The sequence below is a fragment of the Poecilia reticulata genome, chromosome 23 (assembly GCF_904066995.2).
Source record: "Poecilia reticulata chromosome 23, P_reticulata-male-v2, whole genome shotgun sequence".
NCBI lineage: Eukaryota > Metazoa > Chordata > Actinopteri > Cyprinodontiformes > Poeciliidae > Poecilia > Poecilia reticulata.
Window position 1 is genome coordinate 6,127,967 of NC_088852.1, and position 27,090 is coordinate 6,155,056.

The window sequence follows — 27,090 nt, forward strand, 5'->3', positions numbered from 1 at the left end:
AGATAAAATCATTTTATTCACAGGGAGGACAGATCCAGAACAGAGACACTAAGAGATGTCTGGAAGTAGTGATGGGAGACATGGACATCAGACTGGTTCTCCAGCAGTGCAGCGGTCAGAGATGGACGATACAACATGTGATTACGGCACAGAAACGGCACATCAATTCAGAGAAACAGGTACTGTGACCTGCAAGGCCAGTGCTCCATTAGAAGAGGCAACATCCTGGCATTTTTTTATTATAGTTCAAGTCAAACAGGATCAGTTATGATTAGACGGTCATGAATTATCAGAGATGAAGGCGTCCCATTTGTTTTGCCACAGGGTGAAAGCTCTGTCTTTAAGTTGATCTGGTAGGGAGCTGTACCTGCAAACAGAGATGACCAAAACTCAGGACAGCTGTAAAAATCATCATCTTAAGCTTCTGTGTATCTAGAATCTACGGAAGAGAATTAGGGCCACTGAGATTAAATGAGAATATCTTGAGATTTTTTTTTTCTAGATAAAAATCTAGATTTTTATCTCAAGATGAGATTTCTCTTTAAAAAAAAAAAAAAAAAATCTAGATAAATCTAGAAACTAGATTTTTCTAGATTTTGTCTAGAAAAACAAGGATTGCTGTTATGCACACAATCTTTTTTTTTCCCTGGTTTTTCTAGATAAGATCTAGATAGCTTGAGTTTTTCTAGATTTCCCAAAACTAAAAATCTGGATTCTATCTAGAAAAATCTAGATTAAATCTAGATTAAACAACTCAGGATTTTCTAGATTTTTTTTCCCCCCTAGGAAAATCTAGAAAACTGAGATTCTTATCTACTATGTACTATGACGTCGAAATTATGTCTCATCTCGAGATATCTCATTAGCCACTTTAATCTTAGAATTCTGAGATTAAAGTCAGAACTGTTTTGTTTTTTTCCCCAGTGGCCCTAATCCTTTTCCTTCAGTCGTCTCTTGTCACCGATGTGAAGGAATAGATGATTTTGTGTTTGATGGTCCCAGCAGCTACGTAAACAGAAAATCCTCTGTTCCTTCACATGAATGACGAAAGACGACTGAAAGAACAAAGCAGATGACTTCATCTTTCTAGCAAAAACTCTGCAGCAATTCAAACATTGAGCTGAACGTAACAGAAATGTTTGTTTTTCTAAATCCATTATCTGTGTTCTTCTCTATGAACCCAAATATGTATTTGCATTCATTAATGTGCAATCTCTGTAAATTTATCTTCAAATTGTACAAATAAAAAGTGAAAGAAAAACGTGTTAAATGTTCATCATTCAAAATATGAACAGTAAAAAAAAATAAATAAATCCCTTTAGTTCCATGATGAGCGTCATGAACTGACCTGATGGAGTTGGCAGCCAGCTCTTTCAGCGTGCCCAGATTAGCCTTCAGACCTCCGATTCCTACAAAAGCTTCGTAAAAGTCGTAGGAGAGTCCAGTTGAGCCGAAGAGAGCGGGATCGTCTGAGCTGATCACCAGAGGGTGACCTTCGGACATCAGAACGGCTGCAGGGTGGTTCCTCAGATCCGACACCAGCTTCAGCACCTGCACAGGAGTCACAAACCCAGATGCTTTCACCATTAAAACAAACATGTTGTCCTTCTCATCCAGCAGCTCTGACAGGATACCTGGTTAGAGATTGGGCAAAGCTCCACAGCTACCTTCCTCTTCCTGGAAAGCTCTTTGGCGAGAGGATGGTGTGCCAGAGCATAGCCGTGCCCGATACGAGAGGTATTGAAGAGAAGAGCATCTAGAATGTTCTGATCTACGTCTGTGCCTTCATCGTCTGCAGAAGTGGAAAGAATTTTTACATATATTAGACGTGGTGAACTGGTTGTATATAAGCCGACTCAGTCACTCCAACAGTAACTTCAAAAACAAAATTTTAGGTCCAGTATCTGGAGCAAGTCTTCTTGTGAACTTTGAAAAGGACAAAACTAACTTACAGGTGAGTTTTCAGCAGGAGGATCAAAATCCTCTGTTATGTCATGTTTGTCATTTAGTATAGTATGTCATTTTTTTGGACATTTTCGACATTAAGGTATAGTATGGCCAAAAATGACATACTGTACTATGATGTCGAAAATGTCATACTATATGCTATGATGTCAAAAATATACAAAAAGTGACAAGTCGACATTTTCGACTGTCAAAAATGTCCCAAATTATGTAAAATGTCCTAAATATGATGTACTTCACTATGACCTTGAAAATGTTCAAAAAATGACATATGTAGAAAATAAGGCAAAATGACACATACCATATTACGATGTCAAAAATGTCCCAAAAAAGTTTTTTTGTGGACATTTAAAAAACTGTCCAAAAAACTGTTTTAGACATCCAAAATGAGGCCAAATGACACATAACATGCTAGGATGTCAAAAATGTCCAAAAAATGAAATAGTACTATGACGTCAAAAATTAGTTAAAAATGACATATATACTCTGACATACTGTACAATATGCCAAAAATGACATGTTTTCAACAGTATCATGTCAAAAATGACACATACTATATGGCATTGAAAATGATGTGTAATAATCTAAGATGTTTTAAGGCTTTAATTTTAGGTGCCTCCATGTAAGACTTACGGATTCGCGTACACAAAGTTAAGATCCACTGACCCGTCTCTCCTGCATGGAAGAAGTACGGCAGCGATGCTCCCAGCTCAGCTGGCAGCGAAAGAGCTTCTCTGAAGTACCAAAGCGTCCGCCCACTGTTCTCCCTGCCGACCTACAAACCAAAACATATCACATTATGACAGGAAGTGGCTCACTGATGCCACTTGAATTTACAACTAGAGAAAGTCTTGCCATGTCAAATCCTGCAACAACGTCTGGGAAGTCTTTCTTCAGCTGGATGGCCTCTGTGACGGCAGCCCTGACCTCTGATATGCCCAGAGCCCTGAAGGAAGCAACCGTAGAACCGAGTCACAAACTACAACAAAATGTCAACATGTGAATTTACAACAATATTCAACAGAAAAACACTTTGTTATAAGGATTTGCCAACAGTTTCTGCTTAATTTGGTCAACTGGTACGAGTCAAATCATATAATAACGTTGAATTTAAGATTTATGTTTTAAACGTACACCTATTATATAAATCTGAACATCTTTACAATGTGATCAATTTCCTTCTTTGTTTATTGAAAGTCTCTAAAATGTGTCTATTGAGCATCTTTCAAGACAAAGTCTGGCATAATTTTTTTAAAATCATTAGACAGAATCAATCAAGTAAAATGTTTAAAAGATTAAATAGAAAACACCAATATATCTTATAGTTTAATGGAAAAATGTCCCAGAGCCATGAAGCTCTAAAATGGTCCTATTTTTTATTTTTTAGAGTCAAGTCTCATCAATTATGTAAAAAAAATTATTCAAACAAATATTAATTTATTATGGAGCAAACAATTAATTTTTAGCATTTGGAGAACAGCACACTTTATATTAATGATAAAATATTTCTTCAAATTCGGTTTTTACATTAAAAACAAAACTTACTCCCATTTTATTGCAGCTGCTTTTTTTAAAATTTATTTCTTGTACTTTTTCTGTGCAGGATATTATGTTGTCAATTTGCCTCTAATTCTTATTTTTATTTAACTTATTTTAACCATAGTTTAAATGCAGGCTTATATTCTACACCCGATTTAAATATTTTTCATTTTTAACCTTACAAAACTTATACAGAAATATTTAAATGGCAAGAACACAAGTCATGCAGAAAAAAGCTCATTATAGGGAATTATAACTTTAAACTTAAAATCAGTCGTGCCTTTTAGCAGTAAATTGGCTAACTTTTAACTTCAAATAAATAATAAAAGAAAACTAGAGAAAAGAGTTGATTTTGTTAAAAAGGAGAAAATTAAGTCCATATGCTTCATATTTGTGTAAAATGTGTCTTTATAGCATCTCATTAAAAGTCTGAGTGCTGCTGAGGCCACGTCGTCTCCAACAGCCAGACACTGACATCTTTCTCTTTGCTGCTATTTCTGCTTCAATCATGAGATAAATAAATGAAATTTTAGTTCCATAAAATAAATTCTTATGTGTGGAAATTGAGACACATGGTTCCCACTTTATTGAACCGGCACGAATTTCTTTTGCTTTATCCGTAAATCTATTCGATCTAGTCATTTTATACCTGTGGACTGAAATTATGATCCTGGCTCCAAAAAACTCTGGATAATTTCGTTTGAACTTTGATGTCACTTCCTGGAACATCTTCAGAGTCCAGATCTTGTCGTGAATCGTTCCATCAAGTTCATACGTCTGAAACGGAGAGAAGAAAAATGTGTCTGCTGGAACTGGTGTTTTATCAGGAGCTCAAACTGATCGTGTGGGCAGAAAACGAACCCTGGACAGACCGCTCCTCAGCTCCAGGTACATGACGTTGTCCCTGTGAAGCTCCTCTAATCCCTGGTAGATGTAATCCCTCAGAACGGGAGCGTGGGTGATCAACCCCGCAGCGGCGATGAAGGCCTTCTCAAACTTCTCCCACACAACATCCTGGTTGGGATATTCACCATCTGGATTCTCAGTAAACAGTGTGAGGTGCTGGATTAAACTGGAAAACACCCAGAGGGGAACATTTCAGATCATTTTCCACCATTAAGCAGGATAACAGTGAGACCTCGTAGTCCAGTAGATTTGGTTTGATTGGGGACAAAAACTGCAACATTAGTTACGTTTTCAGCTGCTGCGGTTCGTTTTACACTGAACTGTGTCAAACTAAACCAATTAAAAAGCCTGTTCCCCTCCTCGTCTGTGGTGGCGCTGCACCAAAAACCTCTGAGGAAAAGACTGAGCGCCACTTCCTTCTTCACAAACTGTAAACAGACGGATTGGCATCAGATTTTAGCAGTTGTAGGATTTCGCTTTTGTCTTTTCTGATGCATTTCTACCTGCAAGTTTGTTTTGGTTGTATTTTCCCAGAATGCCCTGCACGTTAGTCCACTTCCTGCTTTATGTTTCTGTTATGCACTGGGTGCATTTACCCAGTGCACAGCATTCTGGGTAAATACAACCAAGACCAACGTGAGAATCTAGCGGTAGAAATGGCTCATGGTCTTTTACAAATGACAAAAGAGAAATCCTACAATCAGTAAAATTTTGTGAAGGAGGACGTTGTGCGCTGTCTTTTCTTCAGAGGTTCTTGGTGCAGCGCCACCACAGGTGAGGAGGGGAACAGGCTTGGACTGACAGTGCAGCGTGAAAGCAAACCGCACCAGCTGAAAACGTAACAAATGCATCAGGAGTGAAAACATCCTTAATCTCTGCTAACCTGCTGTCAAATCCTGCATTGTCCTCTATCCTGGCTCTGAGCGACTCCAGCAGCTGCCAGTAGAAGCAGTCCCACCGAGGGAAGGGCTGCAGAGTGGAGAACAGGAAGCGGACAGAGTTGTCCCACGTGAAGCAGATGTAGCAGTGAGGTCTGTAGGTGACGTTCTTCACCAGCCATTCGGCGCTGACCAGCGATGAACTGTGGATGTGGAGAGCGGCGCCTGTGGGCAGAACATACAGCAGCAACCAACAAGGACATGCATCAGCAAATTAGTTGAAAATGGTTTCAAAAACAATATTATTGTTGATCGCAATATCTCCTGGAGTAATTTATCACAGAGTAAAATTAGTTTTTGTGACAGGCCTGGGCAGAACCGTTCTACCTCCATGATCACACGGGTTCAGGAACTGCCACCTCATCCACAGAGGCAAAGATAAATTAATTATCCAGAGAGGAAGTTCTGCACACACCGAGGAACGGTGCCAACATGATGAGGATAATCTGCCTCATAGAAAGAGCATTTAGGCCGTCATCGCTAAAGAGGAACAACCCGGCATCTGCAAACAGCCTGTGTACACAAAGATGTTTGCTGCCGTTGATGTCCAGGATGCACCACACTTTGTCTGCGTGACGTTTGGGTCCGTGTCCTATTCAAGAACAACCTGAGCTGTAGCTTGAATCTCATTTGTATTTTTTTTTTTTTAAATCTTGGGTTTATCTTTGTTTATATTCACTTTGTGAAGGTATTACAGAAACTTTATTTGCTAGCATAGAAAATGTGGTAAATTCATACATTTATACATCTTATTTGTAGTTGTCTTCCATCCTTTTGCTGTGATTTTAAGAAAGAATCAAGAAAAACAACTCACACGTGTGATGGGTTTAGTGTAAAATAATAAATATGTGGAGAAGAATCTCATGCTCACTTTTAAGCATAGCGGTGGCTCTATGATGGAGTGGGCCTGTTTCTCCTTCTAAGACCCAAGAAATCGTGCTAAAGATTAAAAACTGTAAATTTAAAAAAAAAAAAGAAAAAAAAGACCAGTTTCCACCATTAAATAAAAACTAAAAATGGGTCCTTCGGTAGGATAAAAGCTAAAATTCAAACAAATCAGGACTAAATTCCCACCTGTTTAGAGTTGCCTTTGATAACTAATAATTGGAACATTTATCAACACATTAGTTGCATATTTTCTTGATAATATTTCATAATTGATGACTATCTGATGTTTCTCTGGTCTAAAACACTTTGAACTGTCTTGTTGCCAAAATGTGTAATACAAATATACTTGACCTGACTTAAAGGGTTTATGTTTTTGTATTTCTATTTGGGTTTCCACTGCTTCTGAAAACGCCTCAAACGTTTAAAAAAAAAAAAAAAAAACACCAAGCAAATTTTTTTTCCTTTGGTGTCTGTAAATCAGCAACCCTAGTAGAACTCCAGCATGTTTGGTGTTCTGGTTATACAGCTGTATGCGCGTACAATGGCTGCTGGAAAAGGCAAGCATTTGCTGCATTCTTGTTGATTGTGCAGGAGGCTCTACTTTTGCTTTTCAAAGATGTACAATTGTACATCTGTTTGCAGCTAATTTCAGGTGAGAGTTTCAAAGTTTAATTAATGGGGGCGTGGCCAGCAGTAGCCAAAATCGGCAGAATTGACCAGACTAAAATTTCATAATCTAAAAACAATTCTGTGCAAATGTAGTGAGCATGTTTTGCAACGCACGTAGCTCAATCCTAACGTGTTCAAGTTGGAATAATATTCCTAATAAATTGAATTTGTGTAATTTCACTGATATATCCACAAAGTTAAGTACCTTTAGGCATCTTCTGCAGCAGCCTGTAGATGGCGCTCTTCTCGATGAGCGGCTTCGCCTTGAAGAAGTGCAAGGCAGGAAGGAAGAGCGTGGCCGCCATCTCCTGCTCCTTAAACCGATGCAGGTTGGCGTCCAGCTTCTGCTCGGCCGCCGTGAGCGCCAGCAGGCCTCCCGTCTGCCGGGACGCCTCCTCACGCATCAGCAGGTCCCTGCGAGCGGGGTCCGGCATCCCCGCAGATTCCCTCACAAGCCACAGCAGGGGAACGCAGGTGAGCAGAGCCAGGCAGAGTGAGTTCACCATGTCCTCCCTACCCCACTGGGAACACTGGGAGGCCTACTGGGACATGCTGCCGCTGCTTCAGGTCAGCTCAAGTTATCTGCTTTGGTGCTGAAAGCAAAAAAAGAAAACACACAGTGACATATGCAACAGCAACAAGTTTAACAAATCAACCTGCCAGTGCTGCGGAAAAATTAGGACCTTTCAGACAATATAGACCGAGACCTGCAGCTAATCGATTATTCTGACGATTGAGTATCACATTCTGTACATTTTTATTTTACCACGTAAGCTTGTTTTATGCAATATTAAAAATATGTAAAAAGTGTAAATATACAATTCAATATTTTTTTCCAAATACTAAAATTTACATTTGCTGATGATGCATCTGCAGCTAAATAAATACTTCAATAAGCTGCTTCACCCAACATCAGTACATTGCAGGACTTATTTGCTTTTTTATATTATTAACCAATCCAGCAAAAAGTGCCTAATAGGAGATTCAAATTCAAATTCTGTGAAAATTCTATTTTCATAGAATTTGAACCAGGTGAAGTTAAAACTACGAGGGATTCTGGATAAAACATAATTACAAAGAAAGAAGGTTTTGTGTCAAAGATGAAAAATGTATATATTTTTTGCACAATTTTGTTTTAATTACTTTTTTTTGGCAAATGACATGTTTTAGTGTCGGCATATTTCAATTTATGATTGATTACTAAACTAGTTGACGCTTAATTCAATAATCAATAAATCACGATTAATTGCTTCAGTCCTTGCAGCAGCCTTTGAACAGACAATCTGATAAATGTAATAAAACATGAGCAAAAGAATGTTATTCTTTTTTTATTCAGAAATTGATAAAATATTTGAAAAATAGTGTGATTTAAAAACAATTCAACAATGGGTGAAATATATTAAATGGAAAATATTCTTAAGTTTAGCATAGTACTCACAATCTCTCAAACAAGAACGTAAAATTACAAATAATTAAAAATATCTTTCATTTTAAAATTTAAAAAAATCTCAAAAATACATTTTAAAAAACTTGATTGGGCACGTATAGATAAAAAACTAGAAAAGATCATTTAAAATTAGTTACACAACACAGATTGGATCCCAGGAAGATTAGTAACCAATTTGGTGGAAACTAATGGGGATCCTGCAAAATAAGCAGACCACATAAAACGCCTAATAAAATCAAGTTCTGAAAACACAAATTTAACAGTTTACCAAGAATAAAACATGTCTAAAATCTCAGATTGCAAATTAGAAACATCTCCAGTCATTTTATTTTAAAGCTCTTTAAGGAAAAAAGCAGCTACTTACAGCTCAGATCCGCCCGACCAAAACGCTCGGCTTGTTTTCGCGGAGACAAACTGCAGCGGGTGAGCATGTCAGCGAAATCCTCGGAGCGGCCGGATAATTGGAGCATTTTTGTCTGACTAATACCATGTGATAAACTAATGAAGGAGGCATGAATGGGCAGGATGAGTCAAAAAGAGGAGCACACAGGAAGCGCCGATCATTTAGATATCTTTATGTTGTTTTTACATTTACTCAGTTTAACATTTTCAGTTGGACACGATCACAGCAAAAAAAAAAAAAAAAAAAAAAAAAAAACGAGCACACAAACATAATTTAATCTGGAAACCTCATATACAAACAGTGTAGCTTCTGGAATGATATCGGTCACTTCTCAGACAGAGAACAACGTACACTTGGTGTAACATCAATAAATTAACTCAGTAAGGTCATGGATGGTGTTTTTGTTCCTAGGATACCATTTATTTGTCTGTGATTGGTTGGAGCAGACACCCATTAGCCACACAAAGCCCCATGCAGCTTTATAATGTGCGGAGAGGTTTAGAAAACGAGCAGAAGCTGCGACACAGAAGCTGTTTTTGTCATGAAGACTGATCCAATTAGAGGACAACCTGTTAAACATTCAATCCGTAAACTCAGACCACCGAGAGCTAGCCCTCCCTGCAGTTAGCAGAGCGCCCCCGTCAGGAGATAAACAGCAATACACCACACAAACAACAACACGTCTTTTGTGCATCAGCAATTTGGTTTCACAGACAAAGGAATGATATCTCCCATATGACATGTAGAAAATAAAAAGGAGCTTTTTGTCTCGAGCACAACGAAGGATCTCAGTCCAAAAACTTGCGGTTCGGGTTGGCGCCGAAGAGAGCCACTCGGATCTCAGGCATCATCTGCAAAGTTTTAGACATTATAAAATCATCAGCAAAACAAAGACGACTGAATATCATCAGTCTACTAGAGCTGCTTGTGCGTCCACATTTCTTCAAACCAGATACAATTTTAATCAGTTTTTTCTAAAAGAAATTGATCAAAATGACTGAAAATATTTTTTAAGCGGCTTTTATCTCAATCATCCCTTGTGTGAGATGAGAATATAGTCAAAATATCTTCTGGTAAAATTGTGCTTGTACTCTAGTAAAGAGACAATTTTATCAGAAAAAATGTCTTAAAATGATGAGAAAATAATTGTTTTAATGAGAACAAACGTTCAAAGGAATTCAAAGGCCAAATAAATGAGAAGCTGTAAAACATCCCTGTCAAAACAAGATGGCGGCTTTAAACAAGATGGCGGCTTCCTATGGAAACCCAAGGAGAGCATTGGCGAAAAAAAAAATAAAGAAACAAAAACAAGATTTTTCAAAAATTAAACCTTCAAAAACCAAACATTTGATTCATCTCCTTAAATTCTACTACCAAAAATCAACAACTGCATGAAAAGTTGTCAAGCCAAAGCAAATTATTGGTATTATTTGGTCGGCACACAATCAAAACAAAGCAATAAAAACTCCACTACCACACAAGAAGAAGACATTTTACAACATAAGTATCTAATGGCTTTATAGAAACTAAAAATATACAGAACAACAAAAATCTAGAGGGGAAAACAGATGTAAACATACGAGTTGTGCGTATTTTTTACCTGCTGAGCCATTAGGTCCAGTCTGCTCTCCAGGGTGTTGGAAACTTTGATTTTCCCGTCGCCGTTATAGATCTCAATACCTCCAGAGCTGCAGAAAGCAGGACAGATTAAAACCCAAAGACACAAAATCTGCAGGAGAATAATCTGATCCATGTTTCAGCTTACACATCTGGAGAGAGGAAGTTGTCCTGGTCAATCCGGACCTCCAGGTTGTTCTTCACAGCTGCTTTATAGATGGGGATGTTCTTCTGGATGGACGTCTTAAAAACACACAAGTTCTTCATTTAGAGGTTTACATATTTTAGAAAAAACATAAAATCTTGTAAAGTATTTTTCCTTATAGTGTCTACTGTAAATATCTCATTTGAAATTAGGCAAAAAAATAAGGCAACTTTTCAGCAAAATACAGGAGTAAATTCATTAATACTAATGAAAAAGTGCTACTTCCATTAGAATATAATGACATTTTTACCATGTTATAAGTGAAATAATCTGCCAGTGGAACTTAAAAGAAGTTCTTGTATCCTGCTGAAAAGTTACTTGTAAGTTAGTTTTGTCTTATTTCAAGATATTTGCAATAGAAAATAAAAAAATCCTTGGAAAGATTTTGTTTTTACAGTGTAAACGTAAGATCTTGACACCATTTTCTCACCTGTACCGACTGAATGTCCTGTTTACGACAGCGGATCGTCACCTTGGGCTCCAGCAGCTGATAGAAACCCTGATATGAGAGATTATAAAAAGAAATGCACGCTTTCATGTCTTCATAGTTTAGGTCAGATTTGCTTAAGTCTAGAACTGAAGTCAGAGGAACGTCTAAAATCCTCTGAACTTGTGGTGGGAATTCATCATTTATCGCAAAAAGTTTCTTACCATGGTAAGAATTTTGATTTATCGTTTTCCCATAAACTTCAGTTAATGATCTTAAATAAAAATCAAAATTGACAGTGTTATTGGAAATTTTCTTTTTACCATTTTGTCCACGAGTGCATTAATAAATGAGCTGAAACTCAGCTTAGGTTGCTAGGTGACGAGCGGAACTCTGCTGAGGTTGCTAGGTGAGGGACAGCGGCTGCTGATTTATGAAGTTACATTTTGGAGATTTTAGAACCATCTCACTTTTTCAGACACACAAAAAAAAAATTATTTATTGCCAAAAAACAGCTGGGTGTTTTTTTTTTAAGTGCTTTGGCTGTTTTTAGAAGCAGTTGGAGTACAAAAACATGAAAAATTAGAATTTTGGTATTAATTTTCTTTTATTTATCTTTTTTTATCATTATCACAAAGTACAGCGATACATTTCTACGTCCATATCACACAACCTTACTCTGAACTCTATAATCTGACTAATTTAATTTAGTTAAATAAGTTTTATGTAACAGTTAGGAGCCTCACTAACATGCCAATCTAAAACTGATCTAGCTGAGTGAAGTGATTTCTATAGAGAAACCTACAGGTTGTTCACTGAAACAAAAGGGTTTTTTTTTAGAAAGAGATGCTGCGGCTAATTTTTTCTAACCTAGAACACCACAGGCTAATTAGACTCACATGGTCTAAACGGGAAAACTTTAAACACATATAACTGCAGAGCCAATCTGAGAAAAACTGTACACAGCAAAAGATAAGGCACCATATGATCACTGTACAGAATAATACAATTAAGTTGTTTGTTGGCAATTTCAAGGAAGTTCCCAGTTAATCTAATACATAGGCTAATACCCAGCAGATCACTGTGTCTTCTTTATGAAACCAATAGAATCTATTGGATTACTTTAATTTATTGGATTAAATGTGATGTATTTCCTATCGTAAATATTAAAGATCAGGTATAAAACGTGAACAAACCTGCAGGATCAAACCGTCCAACAGAGCTGGGTACCTAGCTGGATCTTTAGCGATGTTAGCAAGCCGCTGGCGAGCTTCGTTCAGCATATCCTGACAGGACAAACATGGATCAGATTTGTTGTCATTTCCACTCAACCTGCGTATCTCACTGCTGTGTGTGTGACAACAAGGCTTACTGAGATCATATCATCGCGGGCCTTCAGCACCTTCAGTCGAGCCTGGTTCATCAGGTTTGACATTTGACTGTTGGACAAATAACAGACACATTGGAGCTGCTTAGATTGCTAAATGGATCTATATTTATCCATGCAGACGGAAAGGAGGCGGGCTGGTTAGAGGGAACCGCAGGGTGAAGAGCTGAGACACAATTATAGGAACACTGCTGCGCACACAGCTGCTCCTTTGTTCCTGAAGTGAGAAATAAAAAGATTTGATGTGTCCTGTGATGTCCCGCCATCACTTACATCTTCTTCTGCTGCTCAATCTGCTTCTCTTTCTTCTCGTAGTACTCCATGATCTTCAGCCGCTGGGTTTGGACCAGACGGCCCTTCTCAATGTTGAACTCTTCCTCTGCCTGCAGGGACACATTGGGTTATTCTGGCTGGATTTAAAACACTTCAGCTCACGTATTGAAAGGTTTATTTATTAAGAGATCAGTTTGTGGTGTAGAGATCCTTTCCTTTCCTTTTTTCAGTCCAAATATTAAAGACAAACCTGAATTTATCGTGTGTATTAATTCATGAATACATGAATACAATGGAAATATTTAATTAAAGTGCATACCTAACAAATTCTGAAAATAAAAACATTTTTCTATTCTCTTTTTACGTGCTTATTCAGACCTGGATGAAACATTTCCAGACGACACAGGAAATAGAAATGATTCATTTGGGTTTAATTTTGTAAACTTGTTTTTCATTTTTAATATTTGGTGAATAATAACTATAAGCCAGTCTTAGCTCTATCAACAACTTAAAGGTTGCTATGAGGAAATTTTTAAATAAGTTAAAATACAGAATATTTTTTGTGAAAAATATTTTATTACTACACTATCAGTAGTTATAATAAAAACAATAATGATGAATAAAAATGGCATATTATTTTGTGAGAAAGATAAAAGAACTCACAAATATATACACTACACTTAAAATTATTGTCTGGATCCACTTCACCTCACAGCTATTTAGGTTACTTATATTCAAATAATCATTTAAGTCAAAAATTATGGCGTCTCTGATGCTCTGATTTGCAGCTTTTAGCACCACCTAGTGGTCCTAGTGGCGAGTTTCACCCATTGAAGGACAAAATGGATTGAAATGTGTCAATGCTCATATTTTCTCTCTCTGGGTTCCAGCTATTTTTATACTATTACTAGTAGCTTTGGTAAATAACCAGATTTACTTAACAGACATTAGTTTAACAAATTATTTACTGAAAGTAAAGCTCATGAAAAAAAAGCCTTAATCAAACAGCAGATGTGTTTTCAATCATTTCCTGTCTGAATTACAGACCAACAGAAACAAAGCAGACGGTTTCCTGATTTCACAATAATAAAAAATACCCTGAAGGCACCATGTGACATCTCAGACCTAAAAACTCTGATTCAGAATATTATCAGAGCACAGAATGAGAAATATTTATTTGAAGCAACAATAATATTAATGAAATGATCAGTGTGTGATAATGACTGTGTTTATACCTTTGCATCAATTTCTTCTGCCTTCTCATTGGCCTCCTGCTCTATGAAGGCCATCATATGTTTAATCTGTGGGGGGGAAAAAACACAAGGAGGTGAAAAAAAATTCACTTTCCACAACAGGATATATATTACCATTTATTTAGCCAAAAAATTTGTCTCAACATAATTTTTTTACAAAAACATTCCTGTTAATCTGAAGCATATTTACAAGATATTTGTAATAATTTCCAAATGCAAGGCTCTTTGAACAAATCCATAATTTTGTGCAGAACAGATTTTTTCCCTTAATTTTTAATGTGTAACTAATGTGTAATGTGGATAACTGAAATAAAACAAAACGACATGCATCAGTTCTGTTGGTAGATATATTCTCTATAACCTTCCACATTATTTCTCCTTTTATTTGCAAAGTAAGATCTCTGATGGTATTTGCCACATCATTGAGAAATGTTTTAGATCACTTGGTTGCAGGTCAAAGCAGAGAAGTCTGTTTAAGTCTATTTTCTAAGACCTTTTCTTTTAGTTACTATTACTTTCAAATACAACTCAGCTACAGCAAACTTTCTGAGGATGTATAATCCTCTGAAATAATTTGAGCTTTGTCGAGTATTCAAAGAACTGCAACTCCAGAACCCGTGGTTATCGTCTGCAAAACCTGTTTAGCAGAAGTTACACCTCCATGTCTCTCCACCAGCTTTGCAAATGTAAAGTCTTTCATTCTTGACCATTCTTTGAAAAATAGCTTAAGCTCTGATTGGGTGGAAGTCTTGCCACAGAATGTCATTTGAATTTTGGTCTGTACTTTGACTGAGCCATTCTAACACAATGAAATGTTTGGATTTAATCATTTCCATTGTAGTTTGGGCTACTGCTGCAACACTAAAAATGTTTGCATGTTGGCTTAAAGAGTTAATACTGGAATTTACTTACTAATTTTAGTAATTAACATGTTAAATAATTTTGCAAACACCGTCTTGGTTTTATTATAAAGTGTCTTTTTATTCTTAACAGTTGGTTTAAGAGGTAAATTTATGCACTAAAATTTACCCCTGATATGAATAAAACTGACTGAATCTGAATAACAGACTATCATGGTAAAGAATTGGATAAAAACGAATAAAAACGAATTTTAAGTCCAGTGAAAAACCCCGACAGACATTCAGAAAGTTTCAAGTACTAGTGTTCAAGAACATTTCACTATAAAATGTGGTTTCTTTTGAGCAGATGAATGATTTACAGAGGGAGATGGAGGGATATTGAAGCCATGTTTAATGCTCAGATTTCTTCTGTTGCTAATTATTGGAGCTGCTTCATATTATTTTCCACCTCAGTCACTCCAAGTTCCTCATCAGGCCTTGGCGTGTTGTTCATCATGTGATCGTTTGGAAATATGACCGCAATAACTTCTGCACGACCTCAGCTTTAAATCACAGCAAACATAAACTGGTTTTCTTACCAGTAGCAGCCCTATTAGAGCCCCCAAAAACGCAGCCCAGAAGGTTTAACCTGCCAATGTCATCCTTCTTCCAGACGGATTAGATCATAAAAATACGTTTTTACCTAGTGTAGCTTTTAAATTAGCAGCATAAAAGATAATCCTACAATATAATGCTTTATGGAGTAAAGCTGCGTGTTTGAACACTTTGTTACCTGCTTCTGAACGTCGGCATCGCTGAGCGCCATGGTCACCGCTGTTTAAGGTACACCGAGGCCTTCAGGAGGGGAAAAACAAACACAAACACGGTTTTAAAACGACACAAACGACGGCACGCAGCTGCTACTAACAATAACAATATTTTAATTAAAAGAAGAGGGTTTTAAAATGTGTAAATATACCCGAGAATGACAGAAGAGACGGTTTGAATTAATCGCCGCAGTCGTGACTCGCAAAGATGTCCACAGCAGATCAGCTGACTAGCAGGAATCACCTGACGGTTGGTTCTGATTCACCAGAGAGAGCAACTGGCTCAGAGGCGCATTACCGCCCCCTGCCGGACCGGAGAGGAACGAACAGGCGGACATAAAATAAAATAAAATAAAATAAAATAAAATAAAATAAAATAAAATAAAATAAAATAAAATAAAATAAAATAAAATAAAATAAAATAAAATAAAAATAATTGTCAAAGTACTAATAATTAAGTACAAAAGTAATACATATGAAAGAAAAAATATTTTCACTTTTAAAGTGATCTTAATGAGTGAGATTTATAGATGACAATGACATAAATATTGGTCTCATAATAGGGATTTTGAAAGTTCAAAATATGACTGAAAGGATGCAGCATAAAGACCATTTGAATAAAAAAAGATCTTTCAAGAATTTTGAACAAACCATTTAAAACGATTTAATGCCATTATTCTATGAATGTGCTCCATGTAAATAAATAATTACAGGGTTTCACATCTTATGTTTGTAGCTTCCAATCACTCCTATTTTGCCATTATAAAAATTCATGTAATTTTATCTTGCATGTAACAATTATTTGTGGGTTAAAACCTATAGATTTATAAATTTTCTGTAAAAAACAAACAAACAAAAAAAAAACTTTAAACAAATTAAAGCCATAATTTTACTATTCATAAAAGCTTATTTACTTAGCATTTTAATACCTGAGTAACAGCAGTATTATAAGAGTGTGTTATTAAGCAAACGTTTACACATGATATTGTAGATAACCACAATCTTTACTGCATAATTAATCAGTTTTAAATTGATTAAGATGCAATAAACAAAATAATTGTTTAATTTTCAACAGGGAGGTGACCATAGATACAGTTGTGAGAAGCTGAACTCAATGAATTTATTGAATTTATCTCCAAGTCATTCAAGATTAAAGTTTTATTTCATTTGTTTTATTTGTACTTGCTTGATATTTGGAAAATATTAAAATTAAATTGCAGTAATTATTTCACCTACACATTCCCAGGCTTTGTATTATTTAGTGCACAGTTACTTCATTGAGTGTAAACAGAGGAAGTTGCAAACAAAGAGGAAGTTCACAGCAAAGGGTTATAAAACAAAGGACGGATATAAACTTAGGATATAAAGACATGATTAAAAGTGGTGAATCTGTCCGAAGACGGCTTGCTTTACAGAAGAAGAGAAATTGAGAAGGTTGTCTTAGAAAACGATAAAACTAAAAATCTGCAAGACAAAATCATCGTGGCGCTCCTGAGCTTATGTTTTTTCCCCGTGCTGCCAGCAGGGGGAGCTAGAAGCTGGAAACTTTAGCTTTAGAAATAGCTCTTCCCTGTGTCTGACATGCATTTTCCGCTCATGTCACAGTGTCACCAGCACCTGCTGTGCTCTCTAATCTGTTTGGACAGAAAGCGTAAAACTCCAGAGACTGTTTACCTGAGTGAAGCACAGAGATCCGCTGACCTCTTTACAGGCCACAAACACAAAGGTTAAACTTTGATTAAACATTTAGTCTTTTTTTTATACTACATTTTCACTGATTACTGTCCAAACTTTCTCAGTTGGGATGATCAGCAAAGTCACGATTGACTCCTCTGCTGCCAACTGTTATGTCATGGATTTGTGAGGTGGGTGGGTGAGAGAGAGGGAGAGACACTTGTGGACAGCTTGTCCACCTTGTTATTCCCTTCCCAGCACCAGAATGCATTTCTGCCGATCTGCTGACCTGTGGCTTTGTCTCTGAATGCACGTCACAATCTGACCTACTCCTCATCTAGCAACTCTTCCACAGAGGACAGAGGTACTCCTGCTTTTCTTATAAATCCTTTTTGGGTTGCATTAAGTATTGATGACTTATTCTGTCCAGAGTTAAACTGACGTTTGTTTAGGAGGATTATCATGTTTGCAGCCGCGGTTCAACAAAAACGTGAAGCAAAAAGGGAATTCTTTTCTCTTGACATTGAAAGCTGACCTTCTCCAACCTGTGTTGGCTGCATGTTAGCATGGAAAGCTCGGCCTAAATCTCATTATTTAACCCCTCGTAATCTGCTGTTGATGTAAAGGACCAGTTGGAAACCACATTCCCATGTGGGACAGTAAATAAAGGTCCGTTTCTGAGCTGGTAGACGTGGACGAGGTTTGTTTTCTGGCTAACTTTACTGTTTAGATCAGGCCAGTTGCTGCTACAGTCTGCACAGACCTGCAGGACTACAAACCCTTACAGTTAAATTTCCCGCTTAAAAGTCATAATTACAAGTAAAGGTACAATAGACTTTCCTGAATTAAATAAAACACATATGCTCTTTGATCTTCAAGGTCTCACTAATTAATCTATTAAAGGCTCAGAAAGCTTAATAAAAATAATAAAACGCTGTTGGAGGACAGAAAATAGTTTTTCCCTTTGAGACGATAAGAGTGAAATATTGCTTGTGCTTAAAGAAATGGCAGCAAAAACTATTCCTTTTGGACACATTTACTTCAAAAACCTTCATAATTTTAAATTTGAGACTTTAAATCATATTGTTGTTGTTTAGAAAGAGCAACAAGGCAACATCACTGCTACATATTAAAATGAATATGAACAAATTTAGACAATGAAATATTGGAAGATTAGTACAGAGGATTTTTATATATTTTAAATTTTGTACACTTTATGGAAATTTAGGGTACATATCAGCATGTTAGAGGTTATTTCAGTATGAACTCAGTATGTCAGTCAGTATTTATTTCACATTTTTATACAAATACACAAGGTGAAAAACAGACCAGCTTTGAAAGTAAAAATAAAATATTTTAGCACCAAACTTTTTTGTAGAAATGGGTAACTTGGCAAACAAATGTAAAATTTTTTACAAGAATCATAAATATTTTAACCTAATTGTTGTCTGAAGTCCATTCAATTAAGTTTAGTTCAGTTTAATTCAGTTCTGATTAGCTCATGTAAATTTGATTTACTTCATTTTAGCCCGTTTGCATAAATATAGTGCATTAAAACGTCAAACTGAATTAAAACAGATACTTAATTAAAATTCTGATTATTTCAAACACGTGAATTTTGAGTTAATAAAAAAAGATAAGAAAAAAAATCGAGACAACAGATTTATATATTCAAAAACTTTCAGATCCCATTCAGTTCAAACTTTATTTCAACTGAATTCAGCTGTAATTCATCATCTTTTATTTAACCTTGAATGTTACTTGTACTCAATTCAGTTTCAACCAATTTTACTTTAATTCTACATACATTTGATTAAATTCATTTATTTCAAATAAATGTCTGTTCAAGCAAATGGAGTCGAACTAAATTACGTTTTTAACTTACTGAACAGTTCAGTTCAAATGCAGTCAAACTGCAGTTTGACTTAATTTCTTTTAGCTCAATATGGATCGAGTTGGACTGAATCCTATTGTAGCTAAATAAAACTGAAGCTTAATTAAATGTGCCTGAGTTCAACTCAATTATCTTCAACTAAAATTCAATTCAACTCAGTTCAATATAAGTTTAAACTGAACTAAATTGATTTGTTTTCATTGAAATCAATTCAGCTTGAACTGAATTTATTTGAACTTAGGATGAAGTTTGAACTGAATCATATTGATTCAGGTCAATATGAACTGAATCAATGTATACGGCACCTGAATTCAATTCAGATTCAACTGAACTAAATATCAGTTTTATTTAGTCTGTCTGGGGTTATATGCCACTTAAGTTTAATTCAATGTGATGTTTTAGAAAAGTGAACTTAAAACCAGACAGGGCTCTGAAGATTAGCAGTGAATACGATACAATATTATAGAGTGACCAGAGAGCGTTACAAATATCTATTCTGGGATTGGCATGAAGGGGACGAGTTACGGTAATCAAAGTTGTGACACAAGAAGGTCAACGTGCGACCTAAAGGAACGTCTCAGAAGAATTCATGAAGATGACATGTTTGATTTTATACCCACGAATAAAAAGCTACGTTTTCAGACTACATGTGAAAGCTAAGTCAGTACTTTAAATCTGTTGTGTTGGCGTTATATCACCATTTTCCAAGCTGCAGCACTTCCATTTCTGATTGACAGACAGACATGTATACGGCACCTAAACATAGTAAGATATGCAAGGCTAAAGATAGCAACACAGAGGAGCAAGCGAGCAATTTTTTCCAAAGGCTGATGTCAACGAGAACGCAGACAACAATCGCATGTGATTAACTTTGTCTGGAAAAACTGGATAACTTTGCTTATAAAAGAATATTCACGCTTTGTCACATTACAACCACAAACTTCACTTTATGGCAAAAAAACAACTGAAAAGTAACTGGGAAGAAGGTTTCTGAAAATCTGAAATCTGTGCTGTGCGTGATGGGTATTTATCACTTTTGCACAAGCAAAAGTGCAGCTGTACTGGAAGTATCATTTTTAAAGCATTGTGACAGATTCTCATTTAGGTCCAGGTCTCTACTTTGAATAGGCCATAGGTCTGCAACATGCAGCTCCAGAGCAACAAATATCTCTTTGGACTTTAATGGCTCTTAATAAGTTTGGTTAAAAATTATATACAGATATAATAATAAATGCATTTTTAGTTCTTTTATGTAGTACTTGTGTTTAACTTCCACAAAGAATAACACTAAAAGATCCATTGTGCCTTAAGATCTATTTTCTTGTCATAAGGTTGGAATCTGTGATTTTTTTTATTTTCTTACATCATTTTCCATCCAACAGAAAAAAAAATAATCCATGCTCTTTTTGCAACATTATACGTTTATCTTTATTTTAAATCCTAAAAATAGAAGTAAAATGATGGTTCCTCAAAAATAACACTACATTTTTTTTTTTTTTACAAAATATATTTATCTAATATTATAGGCTGTTTTTTGTCTAAAAGGCATGTGGCATTTGTGGCTCGAAGAGTCTTTTGGTTGTAAAGGTTGCAGACCCTTGGACTAGGCCATTCTAACACAAGAAAATGCTTGGATCTGAACCAAGTTTAATCGGATTTGAATTAGGGATGCAAGTTACTGATTAATTAGTTAATCTAAAGTTGACTGGTTTTATCAATCAACTAACAATTAACTGATAAGAAGCCATTTTCTTAAAACATAAATGTTCTCTTGTATGTATTTAAATAACAAAGAGCTACGTTTTTCATAATATGTTGGACGAATTTATGAAATATAAAAAATAGACGTTTATATAAATACCGTCTCTGGTTATTCTTTAATGAACATTAAAACGTGCTCAAAAAAGTTCAACTCACAAGTCTTCAAAATAAACCTAGCTTATTGGCATGTTTTTTTTTAATTTACCATCGTGTTACAATTTTTCTTGCTTATATTCCAGATAATATTCCGAATATTTTCCTCGCCTTCGCAGCACGTGAGTAATTTTTGAATGAGAAGTTGACGCAGCTACGTGATGCAGTTTCTGAATGAGCGTTGTTAATATGATCAATTAAGGAGATTGTCGAGTATTTATATTTTAAAAACAACTTAAGGAGTTTGTCGAGTGTTTCTCTTGCTAAACAAAACTGCATAAAGTGCATTTTACATACCACACCAGTTAGGACCGTTGATCTCTTCTGTTTTGGTTTGGCCGCCATATTTAATTTTGAATCAATTGCTAGGGATGACCAGTGGCGCCCTCTGCTGGACGGCGGCCAAACTACAACACTAAAAAAGTCTAAAGGACGTCATTAGTTTATCGACTAGATCTAACTTTAACCCAATAAACCATTAATTGACAATTAAGTGGATTAATTGTTTCCGTCCCCAGTTTGAATGCTTTTTAAAGTAATCGTCTCACCTCTGATCTGTGCTTGTTTGCAGCAACCAGCCTTCATTCTGGAGGAAAAGGTCCCAGTCGAGCCCAGCAGGGGGGATGGAGGCGGCAGTCCGGCCTCTCTGCTTTTGACCCAGGCAGAGACCTCTGGACCCTGGCACAGCGAGAGTCTGCTAGCAGAGTCCTGGTCCACGATGGGTGACATGGACCCTGAGGACACCAAGAGCCTCGACAGCAACGACGGGCCCGTTTTAGCCGGAGACGAGAATCACTCCTCCAACTCCGACATGGTGCACCTGGAGCGGGAGGAGGCGGAGATGCTGGAGGAGACCGAGGGGAGGAGATGGAGGGACGAGGACGAGGAGCTGCAGGCAAGCGTTCTGAGCTTGCTCAGTGTGGAGAGGGAGCTGGCGGAGCCGGACCTCCAAGCTCCAGAGGCGAAAGAGCTGCTGGTGTCTGCGGAGGAGCCTCATGAAGAGTTCAGGCACGTTGTTCCCCCGATGGCGCTGCCTCTGCTGCCCATTCTCAAACTGGATCCCCCCTCCACGACGACCACACCAGTCCCTTCAACCACAGCCTCCGAAGTGGAGGAGCACTATTCCACGCTGGGCCTCCACCCTCCGTCCATCCTGTCGCCGAAGGCTCCAGAGCTTCAAACAGAAGAAAGTCCAGAAGCTAAATTCTCACAGATTCCCCTTCAGGATGATGGAGAACATTCAGTTAAAGCAGCCGCTGCACATAAGACCAAATCTCTGAGCTCCTCCGAGCTTCTGTTTGGAGGCGCTGCGCTAGTGGCCATCGTAGGAGTGGTGGCTTATGGAGCTGTAGTCTACTGCAAAAAGTAGAAAAACGCATTTTGACTTGTGTCTTTTCAGTTCTCAGATGTATTCCTGCTGAATTATTCCCATTTCCTTTCTGAATTCTGCAGTTAAATTAGATTTTGTAGAAGAATGTAACACTACCTCGGCTCACAGAAGCCTTTTTTCTGTTTAATCTATGAAGAAAACTGACAAAGGAAACTGAAATCAGGTTGATCATGTTTGGAAAAGCATCTATCAGCACCAGAGAGCAGCATATAGATAAAAATGAAGACAACCAGCACATTTCTCTAAATGTCATACATCTTGCAACGTGTGTTCATGTTTTTTTCTGTTTCTGTGTCAAACTCCGGAGCCAAATCCGGCTTTTTATGCGCCATCAAGTTACATCAATCTGTCCCCCTAGTTTTTCAAGAAGAACTGTGGAAATTTACGCAAAATAACAGAAATCCCTGCTAATGTCTAATTTTGAATTTATTGCAAATTGTTTTGCAGAAAATGGGTCAAAATTTTGGGTTTAAGGGATGCCAACTCCCACCTTCAGGGGGCAGTGTTTCGTACTTTTACTCCACTGATGCCTTGACCTTACTTGAACTCAAGTTACAGTCCATGATTGATTTGGCGAGTAATTAAAAGTCACATTTGTCATACATAACCACAAATATTGCAAGGAAATATCATATAATCTATCATTTTGATTGCAAAAAACCCAGAAAAACAATTGTGAAATCCTGGAGGGACTAATCGATGTGAAAAGATGCTCAATTTGATTTAATTTAAATGCAGAGACAGCTGTTTATTGACATTGTTAATGGTTTTTATCAAACCATTCTGGCACAACTGGCCTTTTAAGCATGTTCATGATTTTTATAAGGAACAAAATCAAAATGAGTTTGATACCACTGATCTGGAGTTCGTGAATGTATTCCCTTTTGGATCTGATTACAGCTGAATGTGTAGCATGTGTTTAATGTTATAACATGTAAATCTCTTGGGTTTACAAAGCATTCAAAATTATCATACCCATTAAAACATTTTTACATTCTGCTTTGTGCTTTACTGGGATAATAATACAACGTGCAACAACAAAGCAGACCACACTGGTAACATTTTATACTATTAAAAATCAGAAAAAGCGTCCTGTGATTTTTTTTAACAATCTTCTTTTTCTACTTGATTTTCCTAAATAAAAGCCACTGCAACCGACTTTTAAAGGAAATCCCCTCGCTAGTAAACAGAGTCCACTTGTGTCATTTAATCTCTGAATGAATTTATCATATTTAGAGAACAACCAGGAACACAGCAGAGACATCAGAGAGAAAGTTGTTTAAAGCAGGATTAGGTAATAAAATCCCCAAAGTTTAAGGACGTGCAAAAGTTTATGGGGCGTGGATGCATTTCTATGAAAATGTTAAAAATGAATACAAATATTTTAATTATAGCAAAAAGCAATAGACATATAAACATTTAATTAGCAGAGATGTTTAAATCCTGTCGTCTGCACCATGTGAATTCAGCACAGATGAGGCACCATAAGCGGTAAAATCCCAGTTTAGAGTTTTATTGCAGCTTTGTGTGTTGGTTCAGTGAACAACCGTTATCCAAATCCTCAGGCAGGAAACCACTGGAACAGATAACCAAATGTGTGTGAAGCTCCTGGTGTCAGAGCAGGAAATTTAAAACACTCGATTTAAGTGTTGAGGACATGCACAGATTAGACACAAACTAAGAGAGAACATTTTGATTTTTTTTTTATGCAAAACAAACACAATTATGCTAATTTACTAGAAAACCCGGAACAACTAGGAGATGCTATTATTTCTTTATAGTTCATGTAGTTTGAATGTCTGTTTTTCTTCGTTTTCACCCATATTCTGTCCAAAACACTTAATACTATGAAACGGTGTGTGCAGTACTTTAAATCTGTTTTAAGGAATGATTTTTGTTGGATCAGTCTCTTAATATCTACTTCCTTTTCTCAGCCAATGTTAAATTACATCTTCAGGTACTTTGATCATAAACACTACATTGTTTTTCTTAGTTCACTCTGTGAAAAATACCTAAGCTAATACAAATGGACATAAAATAAAATTTTAGCTGCTGCTCTTTGTGGTTTTCTTATTTCTTAAAGACACGACTGTTTATCATTCTTAACTTTTGGGGAAACAGGTTAGAATAATGACACAAATGGAGAATACAATAAAAGAGCAGCTGGACTTTCAGATTATTTATTAGTGTTTGAAAAGTGCTTGTGTGGTACACCACGTGCTGGATCTGATTTCTACTAAATAACGTCACTTTCAGATATTATTTTTCTATCCTAGGTATGTTTTAAGACCTGAAACATTATCTTCTGCCCTCCATTTCTCCACTTCTCTCTTCAGCCAGTTTGTAAAAGTGATGGGCTTGTCTAGTCAAAGTCTGGACTTAAATTCAGTAAAGATGCTGGTGTGTGAGTTTGAACAAACTCTCCAATGTGGCAACGTTAACAAAAACTTGCAAAAGAAGAGAACTAAATTTCTTCAGAGTGAAGTAAAAATACTAGTTTTAGAGTGACATTACTTTTTATTTAAATGGGGCCAGATTGATTTGGGTAAATGGTTTCCCTTAATAGCATAAATTATAATGTGAAAACAGCATCTTGTAGTTCATCTGTTTATTTTTTGCTTGAAACTAAAAAATGTTTGATGAATTGAAACATCCAAGTTTGATGAAAAACAAAAAAATGGAAGAAATGAAAAAAGCTGCTCACAGACGATGGCTAGCAGTTGGTTTTAGCCATCAAGTTGTCAACATAACGCACTAAATCTTCAATGCATGTGATATATAACAGAGAAGGGGATGTAGAGCTTTCTTAGCATTACGACAACTAGATAACAAGGTCAGTTTTTAAATAAAAACAAATAGCGAGGGAGAGGGAAGTAGGTCAGCTATGCTAGCTTGACTTTGACAATCGTAATATGTAGATGCGCTGCAGAATTTTGTGTGCAGTTAAAAATTTAAAAAAAGGCATGTCGTTTTTTATGTTGAATCCTGATAGACCAGTGGAGCTGCCGTCAGTCAGTTGCTATGGCAACGGGTGTGTATTTAGAGTGGGTTACGCAGAGAATGCGAAAAAAAGAATAAGAGTGGTTTTGAGTTGTTCTTCAACGGTTTTTCTGCGTTTTATTTTTCACTTTGCTGTGTGGAGCTGCACTGAATTAATAATACCAACATCTCCAGGTTTCATTTTGATAACGGATTTGTTCCACAGCGGCGATGTGGCTATGCAAAAAAAATCGTCTTTTTGCCCTTCAGTTTTGTGCTAAATTTCAAGAATGTCCACATAATAGAAAACCTGTGAAGATTAAGGATTCTTGTACTAGAAGATGGGGATTAAAACCAATTATTAAAAAATATAAATGCCACTGCCGACGTTAAATGTTAAATACATGCAATTCAAATGAACATTAGAAAAAAAAGACAAGAAACGGTGTCAAACTGCTGATACTTTCTGCACTCTGCACTTCAACTATAAACAATAGTGTACAAAAAAAACATAAACACACACCGGAGCAACTTGGTTATCAGTTGTTCTCTGGTGTGCTCATCCAGGACACGCTGATCTCCTAGATAATGATTACGACTCTGCGGTTACACCAGCTTTCAGCCTACTAGACTGATTACACACGAATGGCTTTGACACTTCTTGATTTTCATCGAGTGCCAGTAAATAAAGAAGAACAATAGGGCTGACTGTGCTGCGGTTTGCCCGCCGCACCCACACTGCAGCCAACATGCACGCAGTTATTGAAATGAGAAGGGGAAGGGAAGTGCCTCTTTGTTCGGAGATACAGCTGCAGATCAAACACAAACATGATAGTCCTCTTTGAAAATGGTTTATGCCAAACCGATGTTCCACTAAAACAGGACAAAAATGTGCTTTCAGTACATGTGGCTTTTTAAAGGTAAACGGAAAAAGCTAATTATATTTCTATATAGTTAAGCGTTATTTACCACTTGATTAAAACTATTTTACAGAAGTTACTGAATAATCTCTGGTCATAAAATGTAATAGAATAGTAGGTCGATCAATCACTGATAAAGAAAAGCATGACCACAGCATGATGCTGCCACCACCATGACGAGGGTGTTCTGACCAGGTCACCTTCTTATTTAGGGGATTTCGTATGCTCCATCAACATAAACTAGTAGATATTTTTATAGTGGAAAGCAAGTAAAGTCTTTTTGGGTATGGGCTTTGACTAGGCCGTTCTAACACATGAATATGTTGTGATACGAATCACTCCACTGCAACTTTCTGACAGATTTTCTTCATTTGACCTCTGATTAGCTTCTTTGTTCCTAAAGAAAACTCATCACCTCAGCATGATGCTGCTGCCACCACCACGTTTCACTCTTTGCATAAAGGACAAAATTTACATCTACATTCTTTTTTATCTCATCTGATCAGAGCATCTACTGTCATGTGTTTGTTGTGGTCCTTACTGGGACAAACCACTAAATGTGTGACTGTATTTCAACTCTTCCATGAAGGTCAGATTCATGGTCTGTTGATTAATACTCGTAAAAGCACCTCCTTCTATAAGTTTTTAATGAGCTGTGGCAAATAGCAGATGGGATTGTCCCTGCTCTTATTTAACCTAATTTCATCAGACTCTTTTTACACCATTTGAATATTAA

The 27,090-nt window shown here is 36.7% G+C and overlaps 4 protein-coding genes across 12 annotated transcripts in view; 2 read left to right on the forward strand and 2 right to left on the reverse strand.

The window, feature by feature from the left end:
• The window catches only part of LOC103459171 (putative polypeptide N-acetylgalactosaminyltransferase 8), a 45,765-nt gene extending 44,504 nt beyond the window's left edge, over window positions 1-1,261 (forward strand). For all 5 annotated transcript variants that reach the window (XM_081603745.1, XM_081603747.1, XM_081603746.1 and 2 more), the window contains one exon: window positions 24-1,261. In XM_081603745.1, the coding sequence (XP_081459871.1) occupies window positions 24-188 (165 nt within the window). In that variant the 3' untranslated portion in view covers window positions 189-1,261. The remainder of the gene's footprint in view (window positions 1-23) is intronic.
• Window positions 167-21,705, reverse strand: ada2b (adenosine deaminase 2b). Of its 5 annotated transcripts, none has more exons than XM_008400500.3 (10): window positions 21,614-21,705; window positions 7,111-7,498; window positions 5,294-5,513; window positions 4,366-4,576; window positions 4,154-4,281; window positions 2,821-2,911; window positions 2,632-2,740; window positions 1,635-1,792; window positions 1,349-1,551; window positions 167-367 (listed from the first exon to the last, which is right to left on the reverse strand). In XM_008400500.3, the coding sequence occupies exons 2-10, from the start codon at window positions 7,409-7,411 to the stop codon at window positions 280-282; spliced, it is 1,509 nt and encodes a 502-aa protein (XP_008398722.1). In that variant the 5' UTR covers window positions 7,412-7,498; window positions 21,614-21,705; the 3' UTR covers window positions 167-279. The 5 variants fall into 5 exon arrangements, with proteins under 5 accessions (XP_008398722.1, XP_008398721.1, XP_008398720.1 ...); XM_008400499.2 differs by lacking the exon at window positions 21,614-21,705 and adding an exon at window positions 21,363-21,442; XM_008400498.2 differs by lacking the exon at window positions 21,614-21,705 and adding an exon at window positions 8,717-8,863.
• On the reverse strand, window positions 8,913-15,859 carry atp6v1e1b (ATPase H+ transporting V1 subunit E1b). Its single transcript, XM_008400497.2, has 10 exons — window positions 15,736-15,859; window positions 15,550-15,611; window positions 13,900-13,965; window positions 12,665-12,774; window positions 12,377-12,443; window positions 12,201-12,290; window positions 11,008-11,076; window positions 10,521-10,615; window positions 10,356-10,443; window positions 8,913-9,606 (listed from the first exon to the last, which is right to left on the reverse strand). The coding sequence occupies exons 2-10, from the start codon at window positions 15,580-15,582 to the stop codon at window positions 9,544-9,546; spliced, it is 681 nt and encodes a 226-aa protein (XP_008398719.1). The 5' UTR covers window positions 15,583-15,611; window positions 15,736-15,859; the 3' UTR covers window positions 8,913-9,543.
• Window positions 21,706-21,720: 15 nt separating the features above from the next.
• On the forward strand, window positions 21,721-23,545 carry LOC103459165 (uncharacterized). Its single transcript, XM_008400496.3, has one exon. The coding sequence runs from the start codon at window positions 21,784-21,786 to the stop codon at window positions 22,432-22,434; it is 651 nt and encodes a 216-aa protein (XP_008398718.1). The 5' UTR covers window positions 21,721-21,783; the 3' UTR covers window positions 22,435-23,545.
• The last annotated feature ends 3,545 nt before the right edge of the window (window positions 23,546-27,090 follow it).

Excerpts from the sequence above, each read along its gene's own strand:
- ada2b (XM_008400500.3), bottom strand. The coding sequence starts at position 7,411 with ATGGTGAACTCACTCTGCCTGGCTCTGCTCACCTGCGTTCCCCTGCTG. Across the intron at positions 2,912-4,153 it reads ATCATAATTTCAGTCCACAG|GGCTCTGGGCATATCAGAGG; the intron begins GTATAAAATGAC and ends TGCTTCCTTCAG. Across the intron at positions 1,793-2,631 it reads CTTCCATGCAGGAGAGACGG|ACGATGAAGGCACAGACGTA; the intron begins GTCAGTGGATCT and ends CCACTTCTGCAG.
- atp6v1e1b (XM_008400497.2), bottom strand. The coding sequence starts at position 15,582 with ATGGCGCTCAGCGATGCCGACGTTCAGAAGCAG. Across the intron at positions 11,077-12,200 it reads TGGACGGTTTGATCCTGCAG|GGTTTCTATCAGCTGCTGGA; the intron begins GTTTGTTCACGT and ends CTCTCATATCAG. Across the intron at positions 10,444-10,520 it reads AACTTCCTCTCTCCAGATGT|CTCTGGAGGTATTGAGATCT; the intron begins GTAAGCTGAAAC and ends TGCTTTCTGCAG.
- LOC103459165 (XM_008400496.3), top strand. The coding sequence starts at position 21,784 with ATGGGTGACATGGACCCTGAGGACACCAAGAGCCTCGACAGCAACGAC.